General features: G+C 28.7%; 1 protein-coding gene across 2 annotated transcripts in view; it reads right to left on the bottom strand.

Annotated features, from left to right (window-relative positions):
* The window catches only part of LOC117180370 (probable ubiquitin carboxyl-terminal hydrolase FAF-X), an 89,390-nt gene that overhangs the window by 44,336 nt on the left and 29,175 nt on the right, over positions 1 to 15,879 (bottom strand). For both annotated transcript variants that reach the window (XM_033372842.1, XM_033372843.1), the window contains exons 11-12: positions 7,420 to 9,346; positions 3,053 to 3,585 (exon numbers count right to left, since the gene is read on the bottom strand). In XM_033372842.1, coding sequence (XP_033228733.1) covers positions 3,053 to 3,585; positions 7,420 to 9,346 — 2,460 coding nt within the window. The remainder of the gene's footprint in view (positions 1 to 3,052; positions 3,586 to 7,419; positions 9,347 to 15,879) is intronic.

Raw genomic sequence — 15,879 nt, forward strand, 5'->3', positions numbered from 1 at the left:
AAAGCAACATAAAAAAGAGTAATCGAATGAACATTCTTAGTTGATTTCGAAAACAAATTAACTCGTAGGACAAAGGTCAAACTCTTAATGTTTCAATTAAAATTGTTTAAATAATTATTACTTCTTTTGCATAGCAACATAGAAAAGGGTTAATTGACTCCGTGAACAAATTCACTCGTAGAAAAAAGTCAAACTCTTAATTTTTAAATTAAATTGTTTAAATAATTAATAGTTCTTATAAATTTACAACGCAACATAATAAATTAAACGTATGCTTTGAAGAAGAGCCATCTATGAAAATTGTTTAAATATTTACAATGTTTGAAGATTAAATAAATGTTAAAACCCATAAATGAGCTTCACTCGAATTCGGCATGGTTGCTGTAACTTAATCGCTAGGAATGTTTACATTTAATAATGTAAACAGATCCCTCGAACGTGCCTTGACGCTTTATATAATACTTCCGTTACGCTTTCCTATCACTCTATGGGAAGCTGCGAACAACTTTCAACTATAGGATAGTTGAATTTACTACACGGAAAGATCAATTTCCAGCTGAAAATGGAATATTAAAATTTTTTATTTAAAAGGTTAAAATTTAACCATCATTGGACGAATATTTAACAAAATAGTTCATTTTTCAACCAAAGAGATGATTCTTTAACTGAAATGATTAATCTTCGGCCAAAAAAATTATTTTTAAGAAAGTATGTAAACTTTCAACTTAAGAGGACCAAACTACAACCTAAAATGTCCTACAATATTTTTAGAAAGTCGGAAAGACGTTTTCTAGGACGTAAGGCTTAAAATACGTTTTTAAAACGACCAAAGTTCCAAATACTTCCTTAAAAAGTTTTTGGAACATTGTATGTTTTAAGAACGTTATTTGGCCTGGCATAGGACGTTTTTAGGACGCTCTAAAACATCTTGGGACATTCGTACCCAGTTGGAAGTTGAATCCTCAACCAAAATAGATTAATGTTTAACAAAGTAGTCGAATTTTCAACCAAAATCGATGAATTTTCTACCGCAAGAGATGAATTAAAAAAAAAGTTTATTTTCAACCAAGAAAAATTAATTTTCAATTGAATAATTGAATTATGAAACAAATTATTTTCAACCAATCATTTGACACAACAACTAAATAACTATCAAACAAAAGTGACGAATTTTTAATGAAATATTTGAATTTGTAACAAAATAATTTAAGTTTTAACATAATAGTTTAATTTTCCACTTACAAAAATAAATTTACAACCAAATGAATATCTATCTTTAATCAAAAAAGTTTCACTAGCCACCAAATACTTCATTTTGAACCAAGGAAGATGAATTTTCAACAATAAAAAAGACTTTTCTACCAAAAAGCTGAATTTTTAAGTCAGAAGCACGAAATTTCTATTCAAAAGGATAAATGTATAACAAAGCATTTAATTTTCAACAAAGAAGTTACTTTTCAACCAAGAAAAATTCCCAGTTTTTTTCCGGTTCGCAAACATTTTTCCCGGTTAATGACATTAAAAAATTCGAACTCTAAAGCTAAAAATGTTCCCATTTGAAGTAATAAAAACTGAGCTGAAAATCATTTGAAGCAATTTGAAGCTGTAACTATTTCAAATTGAACGATTTCATTTTTTTATAAACTGAACACTTCTTAAATTAAAAGTTAAATTATTTCCATTTTGAATAGTTTGAAAATCCCTAAAAAGTTTCAGCCTTTTATTTAAAAATCCTGAAACATATACGTTTTGTTTTAAATTAAAAAAAAAAAACATTTTTGAAATTTTTTTCCAAACTTCGAAACATCGTTTAAAATTATTTGAATTCTTCCTATTTTTTTTTTTAAATCCAGCAAAATAAAAAATATTTCCTTGAAATCTTCTAGATTCATTTTTGACAATTTTGAAAATCTTTTTAAATATACTCTTAAAATTAATTTTTCAACGCACAGTCATTTTGAATGTTTCTAGGAATCGTAATTTACATTAACAATGAAATAGTTCTAAATATTAAGCAATCGTTATTTTTCTAAATTAAAAAATTTCCCAATTTTAGTCTAAAATAATATTTTTAATTTAATAAAAGCCTTTAATTATAAATATACTATTTTTAGGTCATTTTGAAATTGCAAATGGTTAATGAAGTTTCTATAGGGCATTTACAATTTGTTTAACCATTAAGACTTTTTAATTGAAACAGTTTAGTTTTCAATGTTAAAATCTGGAAATTCTTAATTTTTGAACTGAATCCGAATCGTCTCGTAAAATCATCAATTATTATTTACTTGTTAATTCTAAATGTATAGTTCACTTTTCAATATCATTATAGTTTATATTCACATTTGATCAAAGAAAAAGGTTTTTATCCAAATTTGTACGATTTCAAACGTTTCTCATTTTTAGTTTTGAAGTTCTTTGCATGATAAATGTACGCTTATAAATTAAAATAAAAAAATGAAAACTTCGTAAGTCAAAATGTTTCAAATTACGCACGGTAAATTGAATGATATTATAATTTAAAAAGATAAAAATTCAACTGATTATTGGAAAAACTGTTGAAATCAAACTTGGACAGATTTTTTTTCGAAAAATTAGTTAAATTCTGGTCTTAAAATACATTTATTGTCATTTCCCGGTCCAGCGGCCACCCTGAAATAATAAAAATCTTAATCTAAAAGAGCAAATTGTCTATTCAAAAAGGCGAATGTACAACAAAACAGTTGAATTGCCGACACAAAAGAAAGATTACTTCTGAACAAAATAGTTGAACTTTCAACAGAATAATTAAATTTTCAAAGAAGTAGTAGAATTTTGAACTAAAAGAAATACGCTCTGAACGGAAAATATAAAAATAGACTTTTTAGCCAAAATGAATTAAGTTTTAACCAAAAATCATCCAATCCAGCGATGAAACGAAAAAAGAGGTTTCTTGAAGGAGAAAAAGATGAATTCTTTAAATAAAAGGGGAAATCGGAAAAAGAGTATGAAGCCCGTCATTGTGAAATCATTTTAAATCGTTTGAAATTTTTTAAATAAGTTCCAACTAACTTACCTTAATTAAATTGATGCTTCGAGCTTCGTCGGAGCCAAGTTCAAATTTCTTGCTTGGAGGTAAAAAAGCCAACAACTCTTTGGTGATGCCGAGATGTCCTTCCAAGACAGCCTCGTCCACTTGGGTGTCACCAGTTTCTTTTACGTTGTCTCGTATCTTTTTTAACCAAATTACCTCGATGTTTAAAAGGGTTTCAGCAGTCGATACGGGACAGGAGGAAATGTGGGCGTAACTTAGCAATCGACAGAGGAGCTGGAAGTACTCGTGACTTTGCTTGGCATTATCCATAACAGTGGTGGTCAAGACGGTGAAGAGAAGAGTGATCGCGAATTGTAAAGGCTGATGTCCGCTGCTGCACCAGGTCGATATCAAGAGAAACTGCTCGGCGGCGGCTATTCTCACGGCTCTCGATGTACTCAACAGAACGAGGTCGATGAAGAATATTTGCCACATTCGGTCTCTCGTCAGGGCATCCAGGGCTGAAGGATTCAGGACTAGTGCAATTGTCAACACCTCCAGAGCTTCTTTGCACACTGGAAATAAAAATAATAGTATAGGTGCAAAGAAGAGTGAAAAAGCAGGGTGGCGATTCGGCGGACGATTTCAAATTCCCGGTCACATTTTAATTTTTCTGGTCTATTAAAAGTAAAATATTCTAATTTGTCGTAAATTTCAAACATTTATTTTAATGTATCACGTCAATTCTAGACATTCTTTAACAGAGAAAAAAAATTCTAAATAAGTGAATTTTGAAACAAATACTTGAATTTACCACGAAAAAATATTAATTTTCAAGAAAAATGGAAAATTTAAACTTTCAATTAGAAAAAGTAGTTAGAATAGTTTAATTTTGAGTCAAAAAAGATACATTTTTAACTAAAATGATGAGCATTTCACTGAAACATTTGAATTTTGAAACAAGATTGTCTAGTAAAAAATACAATTTAAGAAGAAAAAAACATGCATTTTTGAACGTATTAGTTGAATTTTCAATTAAAGGTGACAAATATTCAACCAAATAGATGAATTTTGAACTAAAAAAAAAAGAAAAAAAAACTCAACCGAAAATAGAATAGCTACATTTATAGTTAATAAAATAAATTTTTAACCTAACTCATGAATTTTTAATCAAAATGATGAATCTTCAACTGAGATAGTTGAATTTTCAAACTAAAATATATTAGTTTTTACTGACCAAAAAAAAAACGATAAAATGTCAACCAAAACTTAAATCATTAAATTTCAAGTCAACAAAATTAATTTTCAACCAAACAAATACATTTTTAATTGACTATGAAATATTCAACTAAGATGATGAATATTTAAATGAAATAGTTAAACTTTAGACCAAAAAGATTGATTTTCAATCAAGAATATTAATTGCCACCAAGAAAGACGAATTTTCAATGGAAAAAGATAATTTTTCAACAAAAAATTAAATAATTGAATTTTGAGTCTAAAAATTAAAGTTCAACAAAGAAATTAATTTTTAATTAATATTATTGGATATTTAACTGGTCAAATAGCTTATTTTTTAACAAAAGAAACAAAATATTAATTAAAATTATCTATCTTAAAAAAAAGAATCTTTAACAAGAGTTAAACTTTTAACCAAGTATTTTTACTTCCAACCTAAACGATGAATTTTCAACTGAAATGATAAATATTTTACTGAAATACTTGCATTTTTAACCGACACGAAGAATTTTTATTCACTAAATATAACTAAAAGAAAAAGATAATTTTCTATTTAAAAAATCGCTTTTTTAACAAAATACGTGTATTTTCAACAATATTGTAGAATTTTCTATTAAAAAATAACAACTTTCATTCAAATTGTTGAATTTTGAACTAGGAAAGATCAATTTTCAACTAAAAATGAAACATTTGAATTTTCAAGTCAAGAAAGTAATTTTCAACCAAACTGATGAATTTTCAACTAAAATGATGAATCTTCAACTGGGATACTTGAAAATTTTATGAAATAAAGGAATTTTTTAACCATAAAGTTTAATTTTCTATTAAAAAATAAATACGAATTCACACAAAGTACATAAATTTTCAAACAAATAGTTCATTTTTTAAGTAACAAATGTCAATTTTCAGCCAAATAGTTGAAATTTCATTAAAAAAAAAGAGATAAATTTTTTATTTAAGGTCAAATAGAAATTTATATTCTAATGAAAAAATGTTCTATGCTAAAAAAGCATAAAAAATATTTACAATTAAAAAACAGACTTTAAAATTACCTTACTTTTCGGCTCGTTCAAGACAAAAATAACAATTGAAAAAAGTGGGAGAAAATAAATTTTTAAACAAAATATAATAGTTCAATTTTTCCTTGAGATGTATTTTCAATTAAAATGATAAATCTTCTGTAAAAAAATTAATTTTTAATAAATGAGTTTAACTTTTAACCAACTAGTTGAATTTTGAAATCAGTAAATGAATTCGCAACCTATTAAGCACACTTGTATGTCCTGCGACTGTAGATAAATTACAAAATCACTTTTCTACATTGGGAATGGTGGTCTAACATTTCGCCACCTGGTGCCCAAAATTGGAACTAGAAAGAGTAGGTACAATTTTAAAGTTGTACATTAATTTTTGCATAAATGTGTTTTTTACGATAGTTTTTTTAAGTATAAAACAATGATTGAATACTAAAAACAAATCTTTATAAAAAACAAATAGTTTTAGATAGAATTTCCATATTATACAGTGAAAAAACACATTTTTGTCAAATAGGTTTAAAACAAAATTATTTTACTAATTCTTGTAAGTTTCAATGAATTTAAGTTTAAATAAACTTGAATTAAAGTATGTAGCGACCAATTTTATTCAGATTATGCGAAGAATACGAATAATAGACGATTTAGGATGGCCGTTTTAAGCCAAGAAAAAAATCCCCCCTCATTTTCCGGTTCACAAAAACTGTTCATGGTGAATGAAATTTAAAAAATCGAACTTTAATGCTAACAATTTTTCCATTAGAATTAATAAAAACTGAGCTGCAAATGAAAGCACTCAGTGGAAATCTTAAATTTCAAACTTTTAAAATAATTTACACATATAAAATAGAAGCTAATAACACTTTTAAACTGAACAATTTTTAATTAAATGCAGTTCAACTGCTAAATGAGAATTTAAACTTTTAAAGATTGTAGTGTTCAGAGATTCAGTTCTAAATATATAATCCCAAATTATCATTTCCAATGCTCTGAAGTCTACAATTGACTAATCAATCAATGAAACGAACAAAAAATTTTAATTATATCATTTAAAGCAATTTTAAGCTAGAAGCATTACAAATTAAACGATTACATTTTTTCGTAAACTGAATACTTCTTAAATTAAAAGTTAAATTACTTATATTTTAAATGTTTAAAAAATCCTTAAAATGCTTTTCTAAATATTTTTGAATAATCACTCAAAATTATCTTTTCAAAATAAAAATCATTATAAACTTTCATAGGGAATGTTTTTTAATCTTTTGAAGCCATTCCAAATTCTTAAAAATCTTTTTAATTTTTTGTTCGAAATCTGCCAAAATCTATATTTTGGCGGTACACGTACACACTTTGTTTAAATTATTTCAAATCATTTTAAATTTTTAATTGAATTTGAATTTTCTCAAAACTTCTGAATATTTCTTCAACATCCTTGAATTTTTAAAATGAATAATATGTGTTCAATTGTTATTTATACATCGAAGTTCAACAATTTGACTTACAAATTAAATTTGTTTTAAATAGAACAATATAAATGTTACGTTCAAATGTAGTTTTTGATATTTAACTATAATTACTGACTTTAAATGAACAGTTATATATTTTTAAATAGTAAGTAATTTTTCTTTATCCTAATTTAAATTTTTTAAATAGAATGGTTTAAAAATGGAATATTTAAGACTAATAAGACTTTCCAATTGAAATAGTTTACATAACTTTTAACGTTCGAAACTGGAAATTCTAAAATTGCGAACTGATTTGGAATCGGCTTGTAAAGCTAATTACTATTTACATTTTAAATCTTAAAGAACAGTTTAGTTTAAGAAATCATTATTAATTTATATTCACAGTTACTCAATTGAAAATGTATTTTACAGAAGGGTGGTAATCACAGTTGGACAGATATTTTTGTAAAAAAAATATGTTTCTTCACCTTATAAGATGTAAATTCCATCTAAACCCCTTCGTTTCCGATAAAGACTTACTTTTAGTATCCAACAAATACGTTAAACCCCACAACAAAAATTATTAAAACACTTTTATACAAAAATTAATGTACAACTTTAAAATCGTACCTATTCTTTCTAGTTGGGATTTTTCTCAACAGGTGGCAAAAATAAATAAAAAGATCAATACCAAGAACATCATTATTGTCCAAAGATCTCTGCTCCTTCTGATTCACTTCATGCAGCGCATGAAGGTCTTCCGTCGAGGCATTGATGTTATTCAAGTTCCCGGTTGAAGCCGCCCAAGCAAGTCTAATTATCGCCCGAATTGTCGCAATATCCGGCAATTCCCAGGAGAGTGCTTGCATAAACAACTGTCGGCACCTGTCCGTTTCCGGCTCACCCAACATCAACCTCAAGGCAAACACCTGTGCCAGCTGTACCGCCACATTTCTCAACATGTACTCGGTGCTCAGATTCGGCACACTTTGCAATGCTTGCTTCAAGACAGCTACCGAGATTCGATTATTATGCGCCTGGGAATCCCTATTATCTGAGAAATTGCCCTGATCCTCTTCATCCAACGCCAGGGCCATCACATTACCAACAACCGTCAACAAAAGCTTGCACAACTTGAGAACCGTCAGATAGGCTGACCTCTTAGTCGTCTCATCAGCATTCGGCAGGAACTTATTTTTCGTCAGCATCTCTAAAATTACACCTGCCTCTCCACTACTAATAAAATTCCGCTGAAAATCAGAGGCTCTCTCTGACATTGGATCCAAGGCAGGCATCAGCAGCGTGTACAATACTTCCAGATTGTACAAAACCTGACTCGGACTCGCTGTAAAGAATAACGTTTCGACACTCGTCGCCTGTTCGTTGCAGTGCGGATTCTTCGAGGGTTCTTTTTCCAGGAAATGGCTGAAAAGCCACTGCAATCGAGTCACCGTTAAAGTATCGGGTGGGACTAATTGCAGTAAATTTCTGGCACCGTCTCTCAATTGCGCATGCTGAAGAGTGCAACCAAGATCAGCGAGTTGGAAAAAGAAGGTTGCATACTGCGACCTCTGCGACATCACGACTCCCGGCAAATTGTTCTCTGCGCCCAAATTCGGAGCATCGTATGGCGAACTTGTGGAACTATCGGAACTGCTCTCAGGCGAACTTGGAACGTTTGTGTTAACCTGACTCAGTTTCGCCGAGAGAGTCGTTTTGTCGCGGAGAGGTATTTGAGAGAGTAGTTTCCTATCATCTGCCTGTTCGAGTGACTCGCCATTAATGAAAAGATCAAGCTTGACATTTGAACCACTGGCTTTGATTCTTCTCAAGATCTGTCTTCTCAGAGAAGCCAAGGTGTCGTTGCTGTGGGTAAGGATGTCAATATCATCGGCACTTCTTCCAGGATTCACAAAACGAATAATAAGCGCCAGATTTTTCCCACGAGCCGCTCTATGCAAAGGTAGAATTTTTCTCTCGCCGGAAAAAGCTGTGTCACATTCGTTGATGTATTCCTGAAGGACTTTCATAACGCGACACATTTTCATCGCTTCCATTTTGATTTCGTTGGCCCTCTGATCGACGCGCTCATCCTTCCCGTCGACAAAGAGTTTGTTCAAGACGGAAACGGTATCGAAGTGGGCTTTCAATCTATCCATACATTCGGCAATGTAGGTTTCGTGAAAAGCAAGGATTTGAGACTGCAAGCGTGGTCCCAGATTGGTGTTGACCTCCTTCAAAAGTTCGATGCCGCGACTCGCTATTTCTTCTGGACTGTTAGTCACGACTCGCCAGAGATATTCGGTCCCGATTAGATCGACGTCGTCCATAAGGAAGGTTCTTCTCTTCAATTTAAGTTTGCCCTCCTTGAAGTTAACGGCTTTGAAAAACCTCTCGTAGCACTTTATTCCACTTTCGGTGAGAAGGGTAGGGTCTAGTTGAAGGATGTTGTTCTCGAAGAAGTCTTTGTTGATGGAAGGGTCCAGATCTGGCTCCTCGCCCATGAGCTTTGAAAACCATTTAAAACATGCCTCGCGGTCCGAGGTAAAGACAGCCTGCTCTGCCAAGCACTGCCATATTTGTTTCGCCTGCTCGGCACACAGCCATAATTGTCCATCCTGAAACAATAATTGTATGGGATTAGAGTTCTGAGCCGGTTATATTATTTTGAGAACGGTCATGAGAATGAGAATATTATCGAGAATATAACTGAAAAAAAATTCTCTGAGAATTTATGAGAATTTATTTTAATTAATAAAAAATTGCATTTTTTCGTTAACTTTTTGCTTGAAAATCCCACTCTTTTTTCAAAGTTTGTCTTTTCTATTTTAAATTTTACCTGCTTTAGCAGAAATTAAATCTGTTTTTTCTTTTTTTGATAAAAATGCAACTGTTTTGTTAGAAATTAAGCTATTATACCTACTATTTTCTTGAATACTGAACTATTTCATAGAAAATTTACTTTTTGTTTCAAAATTTATATTTTGGTGTTGCAAAATGAACTGAAATATTTTCTGGATGAAAGTTCCGCTTATAAAAAAAATTTGTTTTTTATTACAAATTCATCTGTTTTAGTACAAAATTGATCTTTTTTTGATAAAAATGAAACTATTTGGCAGAGAATTTAACTATTTTGTTACAAATTCATCATTTTGGTTGGAAAAATTCGTCTTTTTGGATTAAAAATTTAATTTTTTTCGTATAAACTTATTTTTTTGTTACAAAAATTAAATCTTTGATGTTACTGAGTTAACTGGAATCTTTTTTGGATCAACTTTTTTGGCAATACAAAATTCTGCTTTAAGATAAATTTCACATTTTTTTATAAAAATGCAACTATTTACTAGAAAATTCAACAATATTGTTAAAAAGTCATCCTTTTTTTTTAAAATTCGTCTTTTTGGATTGAAAATTCAATATTTTTGGTAGAAAAATATTTGTTGTTAAAAAATTCATAGTTTGATCGTGAAAACTCGACTAATATCTTTTTCAACAGAAAATTCAACTATTTTGTTGAAAATTCCTTTTTGACTTAAAACTTTATCTATTATAGAAGACATTTCATTTTTTTAATGAAAATGTAACTTTTTGGTTAAAAATCGTTCTTCTTTGCTTCATAATTCAACTAATTTGTTTAAAACATTTGGTTGAATCATTTTGTTAAGAAATTATTTTTCTTGTTAAAGAATTATATTTTAAGTAGAAAAGTTAGCTCGTTGGTTAAAAGTTTAATTATCTTGTTATAAATTAATCTTTTTTCATTGAAAATTCAACTACTTGGGTCATAGTTAAACTACATTGTAAAATTTTTTATTGAAGGCTTATGTCTGGTTGAAAATTTAACTGTTTAGTGGAAAATACTTCATTTTTTTATTTCAAATTCATTTTTTAACAGAAAATGGAACTTTTCCAGTTTTAAGATTGATATTTATTAGTTAAAAACTCGCGTTTTTTTTGTGTACAAAATTATTTTTTAGTTTGAAATTTCCTTTTTTTTGTGTAAAAATGCATCAGTTTCGTGGAGAAATAATTTTTTATTAAAGTTATCTTTTTTATTTGAAAATTGCATTTTTGTAAAGAAAATTAGTCTTCTGGTTTGAAGATTCTATAATTTAGATAAACTTTTATTTATTTTTCGAGTGAAAAATCTTTATTTGTTGGAAATTCGTCTTTTTGGTTTTGAATTTCTTTTCTTTTGTTGTATACATTTAATTGTTTTTTGATTAAAATATAAACTATGACACTTTTTTGTTGAAAATTCCAGTATTTTGTTAAAGAGTTATATTTGAATTAGAAAAAACTTTTTTTTTATTTGAATTGAATTAATACATTTGAAAATTTGAAATTTTTTTATGAAACACTGTTTTATTCTGCTTATAAAATATTCTATGATAAAAATATAAGATTAAAATGCTGGTATTTGAATATTGATGATTTGAAATGAAAAATTAGTCAAACAAAAAGCAGAGAATTTTGAAAATGTCACGCTTCTAAGTTTTCCGGGAGTGGGGTCTTCTTATTCTAATTCGTGGTCTTTATTAAATAATGTGAGGCAATTGAATTTTGAGGTTAGAGTTTCAGTCTAATAGTGTTGAATAATTAATGAGCTACTGCTTTGCATATTTTAAATTCCTGAATATGTTTGAGCTAGAAAATAATTTATATTCAACCGCTGATATAACCTGAACAATAAAAATATTGTTAAAAATCATAAATTCTTAAATTCTCTGAAATTCTCATAAATTCTGTCTTATTCTTGATTATATAACCGGTTAAAAAAAAAAATTTTCCGGTTGACCTTGAGTCATTTATAATCATTATTACTCAATACACATTTCCTTATTATGTACATTTTGAAAAGAATTTAATATTTTCAGGGTAGCGATTTGGCGGAAGATTTCAAATCCCCGGGTTTTTCGGTTAAGTTATTTAAATTTCCCTGTAAACTAAAAGTAAAATATTCGTATTTGCCACAAAATGCAAACATTTATTTTAATTTCTAACGCTCATTCCAAACATCATTTAACACAAAAGAGCAAAACATTGCAAAATAAATGAATTTTGAAATGAACAATTAAATTTTTTACTAGAAAATTACAATTTTTTACAAAAAATGGAATAGTTGAACCTCCAGCTGAAAAAAATTCTCAACAAAAAATCTGACTTTCAACAAAATAGTTCTATTTTCCACCAAACTGATGAATTTTCAAATGAAATTATAAATTCAATTAAAAACCGAAAACATGAATTTTTAATTAAAGTGATGAATATTTAACTAGAACACTTGAATTTTCAAACGAAAAGATGAATTTTTAAACAAGAAGATTAATTTTCTACCAAAAAATACAATTTTTTAACAAAACACATGTTTTTTGCGATACAATGGAATTTTTAATTAAAGAAGACAATTCAACCAAATAATTGATTTTTGAATTTAGAAAATAATAATTTTCAACCAAAAATTAAATGCTTACATTTACTGTTAAAAAATTAATTTTAAACCAAACCTAAGAATTTTAACTAAAAGAAGCAATCTTCAACTGAAATAGTTTAATTTTTAAACAAGAAAATTAAATTGTACTAAAAAAGATATACTGTCAACCAAAACTTTCCAAATTAAAACAATTAATATTTAACTAAACACATGAATTTTCGATTGCAATAAGTTACATTTTCAGATAAGAAAATTACTGTTAACAACAAAAAAACTAACATTCAACATCAGAAAGATTAACTATCAAGAAAATTATTGCATTTTCAAATAACTGGATTAGTTCAACTTTCAACCAGAAACATGAATTTTTAACTGAAATGGTAAATATTTAATTAGAATAATTTAATTTCTTGAAGAAGAAAAGATTATTTTTCAACAAAGAAGATTAATTTTTACAAAAAAAAAAAAAGATATTTTCAACCAAAAATTGAATAATTAAATTTTTAGTAAAAGAATGAATGTTCAACCAAAGAGATGAATTTTTAACTAAAATGATAAATATTTCACTTCAATACTTAAATTTCCAAACGAAAAGCAAAATTTTTAAACAAGAATATTAACTTCCAAAAAAAATATAATTTTCTTTAAAAAACTCGATTTTTTAACAATATACGTGAATTTTCAACCAAATCGTTAAATTTCAATTTATAAAGACAAATTTTAATGCAAATTCTTGAATTTTAAACTAGAAAAGATTAATTTTCAACTAAAAATGGAACAGTTCAATGTTCAGTTAAAGATATTAATTTGCAACCAGACTAATGAACTTTGAACTGGTAAATTATGAATCTTCAACTGAAATGGTTGAATTTTAAGACAAATAGATTAATTTTTTACAATGTACATACATTTTCAAACAGATAGATTAATTTATAAATGCAAAATATTCATTTTCAACCAAATAATTAAATATTCCCCGAAAAAGATAAATTGATTTAGAACAAAGCAGTTACATTTTCAATCAGGAATGAATTTTAAATTTAATTCATGCATCTCCCACAGTGACGAAAAAAATAATTTTTAACAAAAGAGTTTAACTTTTACCCAAGCAGTTGCATTTTTAACTAAAAAAGATGAAGTCGCCATTAACAATGTAAAAAATTGCTATTATAATTCAGAAACATTTCTTCTTTGCCATACTACTTCTACGCGAAAAACTGCTTGAAGTACCTTTTCTTTATCTACAATTTAGAAGCGGGAACTTTTAAATGCCTTTCTTTTAAATCCGAATTATAACTCTTTTAAAAAATTGCCGTTCCAAGTAAACAAATTCCTGTTTCAAGATCTTAATCTAACAAAAAGACGCATATGCCCTGCTAGTGCAGATAAAGTAGAAATCACACTTCTAAATTGACCAAAATTATTTAAATAATCTAAAAGTTGAATTTTGCTACGATCAGAAGTAAATTCTCAATTTTTTAATTAAATTCCGGGTCATTACCCGGTCAAGTTCCCATCCTGTTTTTATAACACCGCCGTAAAATATATATTATAAATTATTGTAAAAGTGACTTCAAACTTCAAACATAAAATGCTCGGAAAACAGGGGAAATCGAGTGTTTTATCAAGAAAGGAGGGAGAAAAATTCACACACTGACACAATACGCGTTCCAAAAATGGCTACGAGATTACCAATCACAACCAAGCAGATGTCTGCCACGTCAGTCGTATGCTATCACAACCAAAAATATCATAAACATCGCGAGTCACTTTTAAGGCGGCCCTAGTGACATAATAAGCTGATTTTGAAGTAAAATATGGTACATCACTCGTAAGTTTAAACAAGTACTCACGTGGAGCTCAATGTTCATAAGGACAAACCTGAAAAAACACTCGTCCTGCAAACATTCATCACCCGTAAAGACCTGTATGACTCTACTGTTAATATACTATAAAATAATAACATTAACGTATGTACCCTATTTTTAAGAATAAAGGTTAAAAAATATTGCATTTTCAAAATAAATAGTGGAATTTTCAACGAAATATTTGAGTTTTATAGTTAAAAAGACGAATGTTCGAAAATATTTGACTGTTAAAGCGGAAAAGGTTCATTTTCAAACATACAATTTAATTTTTCAACAATAAAGATGAAGTTACAATCAAATAGTTAAACTTTTAGGCAAACGAGACAAATTTTTAAGAATACTGATGAATTTTTAGCCTAAAAAAAGAATCTTCAATGAAATGGTCGAATTTTCATGCAAACATATTAAAAGTCAACGAAAAACAGTTGCGTGTTCAACCAATTATTTGAATTTTCAACCAAATAGTAGAATTTTTAAGCAAAAGAGATGAATTCTGGACCAAAAATGGAATAGTAGACTTCTTAATTAAGGGCATGTGACACAGCTAAATACCTATACTACCGACCTCACTTTTTCAGTTCGCTGAATGTTTTTTTAAACCTAAGAACTTTTTTTATAAATAAAATATCGAGCTGAAACTTTGGAAAATGTATTGGAGTACAATAAAGTACGTTTAGGTACTGCATTTTGGTAGGAACTTCACTGAAAATTATTTTATCTTTTTTCTGAACCTCGACATTTTTTGAACGTTCCAACTTTTTTATACATAAAATATCGGTCTCAAACTTTGAGAAATGCAAGAGCCGAAAGAAAACTACGTTTAAGTACAAATCTTAATAATAAAAGATGTAAAAAAAAGTTTTCAACTATCAATTCTATCGGCATCAGCCGGTAACGTTGTACACGAAAATACGAACCCTCTAGAGCCTCGTCTAGAGGCCGCCAGGGTTCGTATTTTCGTGTACAACGTTACCGGCTGATTCCGATGGAATTGATTGTTGGAATATTTTTTTTACATCTTTTATTTTTAATATTTGTACTTAAACGTAGTTTTCTTTCGGCTCTTGCATTTCTCAGAGTTTGAGACCGATATTTTATGTATAAAAAAAGTTGGAACGTTCAAAAAATTTCGAGGTTCAGAAAAAAGATAAAATAATTTTCAGTGAAGTTCCTACCAAAATGCAGTACCTAAACGTACTTTATTGTACTCTAATACATTTTCCAAAGTTTCAGTTCGATATTTTATTTACAAAAAAAGTTCTTAGGTTTAAAAAAACATTCAGCGAACTGAAAAAGTGAGGTCGGTAATATGTCACACGCCCTTAAGAGCATGTGATACTTAGAAAATTGTTGATTTTACCAGTTTTAGGTTTTAGGTTTCGGAAATGGTAGCGAACATGCTAACGGACGTCCCCACACTAAAAAATGTTTACTGTAATTTTACCGCGTTGAAAGTGGGCTCGATTATTACTAACACGTAAGGTTGGGTATTCACGAAAGTCGGGAATATTTCAATCCCTCTTGTGATTTTACATTTAGGTTATGTGAAATCGCCACTCGATGTTGTAAATTTACAAATGATTGTGCATTTATAGGTTATGGTAATTTTCCTAGATTAAGCGTACATTGTAAAAAATTTTAAAAATTTCACGGTTGTTATTGGTAAAATTACACAGAAAACTTTCTATACTATTACCACTTGGAGTCTGGGGATAATGCAATTTGAAGGTTAGGGTTGCGAATGAATTTGTAATTTTACCACTCCTATCATGGGACTATAGCAAAAACATAGTAGAAGTACATTTTGACTTCTCGAATCTATCACGTTGAGAGTCAGAAATAAAGTGTC

Source organism: Belonocnema kinseyi, chromosome 9 (assembly GCF_010883055.1).
Source record: "Belonocnema kinseyi isolate 2016_QV_RU_SX_M_011 chromosome 9, B_treatae_v1, whole genome shotgun sequence".
In the NCBI taxonomy this organism is placed as follows: Eukaryota; Metazoa; Arthropoda; class Insecta; order Hymenoptera; family Cynipidae; genus Belonocnema; species Belonocnema kinseyi.